Genomic DNA, 4,317 nt, shown 5'->3' on the forward strand with positions numbered 1-4,317 from the left:
GGTAAGGTGGAGGGTCAGAGAAAAAGAGGAAGACCCCCAACGAGATGGATTGGCCAGGTGGCAGCATCGATGGACTCAAGTGTGGCAGCGGTAGTGAGGTTGGCCCAGGATCGGACATTCTTTCGCTCTGCTGTGCATAAATTCACTGTGAGTCGGTGCCAACTCGATGGCACCTAACAACAACAAGTGAACTCAGGTGGAAACCATCTTCACATGAACTCCAATGGGAAGGCCTCCTTGAAACGCAAGGAAAGCCAATATGATCACATGGAATCTCATTTAGGATCACATGAGATCCTGCTACCACACATTGCCAATACAAGCAATTTATTTTGAATGGAATAAGAAGACATGTCAGTAGAGACACTACTGAAAAGTGAACACAAACAGATATAAATACATGTTCACATCAAAAAGACTGGCACGCTAATTCCCTGCCATTCTCAACTAGCCAGGAGAGTCAACCCTCCATGCTTTGCTTTGGCTGGTTTGAATGATCATGTCTGTGTGCAAAGTGAATGGAACCCTTTTCTCTTACAGTGAGCTCTAATTTAGGATGCATTGACTTACATTAATTTACATCGCTTTAATTTAGAAAGGTTGACTTTCTGGGTCACACTCTCCCTCTGTGGGGTTCTCACAGAAGTGGGGAGCACAGGAGGGCGAGACCGTTGGACCTGTGGAGGAGGAGGCTGCTGCTCACCACCAGAGAGTTCTTTTAGTGCACCTGGCCAGCCCCTGGAGCCCACATGCTAAGTCACCCCTGTAGGAGTTTAGGTGACCAGTGAGAGGTGCCCATCCTAGTCCCTTCTCCTTTCTGGTCTGCCAGTGCCTGTCAAGTTCTGAAGGACAGCCTGAGTTCATGAATATCAATGTGCATCCTAGATGCTGAGGACTCTTATTAATCCATAGCAAGGTCACTTTGCCCATAATATATAACGTGTTTGTTTGTTTCTTTGTTTTTAACACTAGATCACCCACAAAGGGGCAGAGGGGGGTTGGGTAAGATCCGGGCAAAGTTATAATTGTTAGTTGCTCTCCAGGCAGCCACGGCTCGTGGCAGCGTAGCATACAAGGTTAAGGAAATGATGCCAGTCCTGTGCCATCTTCCTATGTTTGAGGCCGTTGTGGCCATTTGTCTACTCATAGAGGGTTGCAGTGACCTTCTACTTTACCAAACATGATGGATTTTCCGAGGTATTGGTGTTTTCTCCTGAGGCATCCAAAGCAAACAAGTCATCCGAAGTCTTCCCATCCTCTCTGCTGAGGAGCATTCTAGTTGCATTTCTTCTAAGACGGCCCTATTCATACTTCTAGCAGTCTATGGGTTCTTCAATATTCTTCACTAACACCACAATTCAAGTACGTTCATTCATCTGTCTTCCTTTTTCCTTTTCCATTTTCCCCACGCATATGAATGGCTCAAATTGGGAGAAAATGCCCCAGATTTAGAGTGGTTTTTTTCACTCTTGGAGTCCTGGTATGGTACTGTAGGTTAATGAGCTAAACTGCAAGGTTGGTTTGAACCACAAGGTCACTGATTCAAACTCACCAGCCAGTCTTCAGAAACCCTATTCAGGGTTGTTATGAATCAGAACTGTTTCAACAGCACTTAACAACAAAATTCCTACTCTAGGGATTGATTCCCTAGAGTAGGAATTTATTCCCACAGGGATTTAGGTGACTTTCTCTTTTTATTATTGGTTTAGATCTCCTACAACAGTTCTCGTTGGAACAAATGCTTTCAGTGAGTTACTCTACCACCAACTGGTTCTATGAGTATATTGTTGTTGGTAAGTACCTTCCAGTCAATTCCAACTCATAGCGACACTGGGGTTCAAAGGATCAGCTGGTGGGTTTGAAATGCCAACCTCGTGATTCGCAGTCCTACAGTGTCACACCAGGAGCGAGGCTTCAAAAAGTTTGTGGGGAAATGAAAATAAAAGAGAATGGGTTTTTTTCCAGGAATTTTTTAATCCTCCTCCTATTTTTCCCACCCAGGCCTTTGACACCTTTTCTTTCTCCAACTCCTGATACGTCATTATTTTCCTCAGGTGCATGAATTGTATTCACAATTCATGCACCTTATTGGACAAAGTCAAGGGAGAGATATGGGCTTTGTTGTAGCTTCCCTGTTGTTTTGTGTTTCAGGAATACCGGCCACGAGCATTCTGGATAAACATGGCTGACGCCACCTTTCAGAGCCTGGTTTGCTTTTTCATTCCTTACTGGGTACGTTGGCACCTGAGCAGTTGTCCTGTCTGCTGTGTCAGGTACCACAGACACAGCACGCCACTGTCTTTCAGGCCTACTTTGACTCGGATGCAGACATGTTTACCTGGGGCACCCCCATCACCACCGTTGCACTGCTCACCTTCCTGCTGCATCTGAGCATCGAAACCAAAACCTGGGTAAGCTCGCCTCACGACTGGCTCACATTTCCGTGTGGACTCCACATGATCTGGACTATTTCCAGCAGAAAGGAGATAGCTAAGTCAGCCTCACTCTGTGATGGGAAGGAAAAGGGAGCCCCAGAGCAGCTAGCTGAGTCCCTGTTGTAGGAACTGGTCAGTTCTTTTCCCCATACTTCTCCTGAACACTGCTTCAAAAGCCTGTTGCTATGGAGTCGAATCAGCCTCATGGGATTCCATTTGTGTCTGAACAGTGCTCCATAGGGTTTGCAGTGGCTGGTTATTCAGAAGCAGATCACTGGGACTTTCTTTAGAGACACTCTGGGTAGACTCAAGCTTCCAAACTTTCGGTTATAAGTTGAAGGCATTACAATTTGTTCCACCCAGGGACTCTAGATGCTATAGAGCTCCCCTCATCCCCACATTATAACTTTCCCTCTTTCTTCTGTCACTCCCTTCAACTTCCTTCTCTTACCTGTGTCCCAGGTAGGGACATACATTTCTGAGACTTCACCCAGGCCACACACCCTCAAAGCCAAACACTCCTATTTAGAACATCAAACCTACCCATGATGACTTGTATACATTTTTTCTTGTCATTGTTATTGTTACTTTCAAGCTGAAATAAAAGGACTTTTCTTTCTTTCTCCCTCAGACCTGGTTCAACTGGATAGCTTGTGGCTTCAGTATCCTTTTATTTTTCATTGTGGCTTTGATTTACAATGCTTCTTGTGCAACGTGTTATCCTCCGTCTAACCCCTATTGGACTATGCAAACATTAATGGGCGACCCTGTGTTTTACTTGACTTGTTTCATAGCACCCGTGGCTGCCCTGCTGCCCAGGTGGGTACCAAGGAGAGTGTCCTCAAGTCCTAATTGAACTCAGAGACCATTTCATGTTTGGGACTCTCGGGAACACAAAAGTCCTACCATAGAAATATCTGACTTTTTTTTTTTTAAATGTACTCTTTCCAGATTATTTTTCAAAGCCCTTCAGGGGACCCTTTGTCCAACCCAACTTCATTTGGGACGCCAGCTTGCGAAGAGGTACCCCAAGAAACCCAACACTCCCAAAGACGCCTTTGTTCAGGAGCAACTTCCAGTAGAACCCAGAAACAGCAGCAGCTCTCAAGCCCTCTGTCAGAATGATGACCCCCAAACCTCAGCCTCCCTGGAGGAAGTTCCAGTACAGGAAAATCCCAGTGTGGTGTCTGCAAACATGCTGCCCAAGACATTGCCTTCCCAGGAGTACAGCCTGCTGGAGGGACTAAACAGCCAGGCCCCAGGATCCTCCACGCCAAAGGAGGTTGCCCAGGATGTGTGTACCCAGGACCCCAAGATAAAACAAACCAGTGCGGTTGGGGCAGCTCCCCTGCCCTCCATCTTCAAACTACCCAATCTTAGCTCACTCAACTGGATTTCCTCCCTGTCACTGGTCAGCGAACTGGGAAGTGTACTACAATTCTCTCAGAGTACTTCCCAGGTGGATAAGGAGAATGGTGAGTTCCGGCCCAGACCTTCCCAGCCCACTGAAGACCTGAAGTCTCTTAGGGAACAGACCGCCAAATCCGTCTAGGACACAGACTTGACTTTTTTTATATCAGATATCAATATTCCTTATGTTTATTATTTTGAACAGAAGAGTTCTGGTAAAATATATTTTTTAACGCCAAGGCTAAATGGAAAGACAAAACAGAAATTTTATTGAAAAGAAAAATAAGAGCTTTAATGTATATAAAAGTGTTTAAAGAAAATGACACAAGAAAAGTGTGTTTAGATTTATTTTTTCATGTCGTTTTATAAGAAAAATGCAGTATGCTTGTTTTCTTCAAAATGAGTGACCTCTGTTTTGACAAGTGTGACTGTGGGCGTGGCCAGCCAAGATGCGCTGGGAGGAGACTAGCGG

At 45.3% G+C, this 4,317-nt stretch overlaps 1 protein-coding gene across 1 annotated transcript in view; it reads left to right on the forward strand.

Annotated features, from left to right (window-relative positions):
- The window catches only part of ATP10A (ATPase, class V, type 10A), a 220,974-nt gene extending 216,987 nt beyond the window's left edge, over window positions 1–3,987 (forward strand). Inside the window, exons 18-21 of the mRNA XM_006861922.1 lie at window positions 2,152–2,232; window positions 2,307–2,411; window positions 3,067–3,254; window positions 3,387–3,987. Of these exons, the coding sequence (XP_006861984.1) occupies window positions 2,152–2,232; window positions 2,307–2,411; window positions 3,067–3,254; window positions 3,387–3,987 (975 nt within the window). The remainder of the gene's footprint in view (window positions 1–2,151; window positions 2,233–2,306; window positions 2,412–3,066; window positions 3,255–3,386) is intronic.
- Window positions 3,988–4,317: the final 330 nt, after the last annotated feature.

The sequence above is a fragment of the Chrysochloris asiatica genome, unplaced genomic scaffold (genome assembly GCF_000296735.1).
Source record: "Chrysochloris asiatica unplaced genomic scaffold, ChrAsi1.0 scaffold00044, whole genome shotgun sequence".
Classification (NCBI taxonomy): domain Eukaryota; kingdom Metazoa; phylum Chordata; class Mammalia; order Afrosoricida; family Chrysochloridae; genus Chrysochloris; species Chrysochloris asiatica.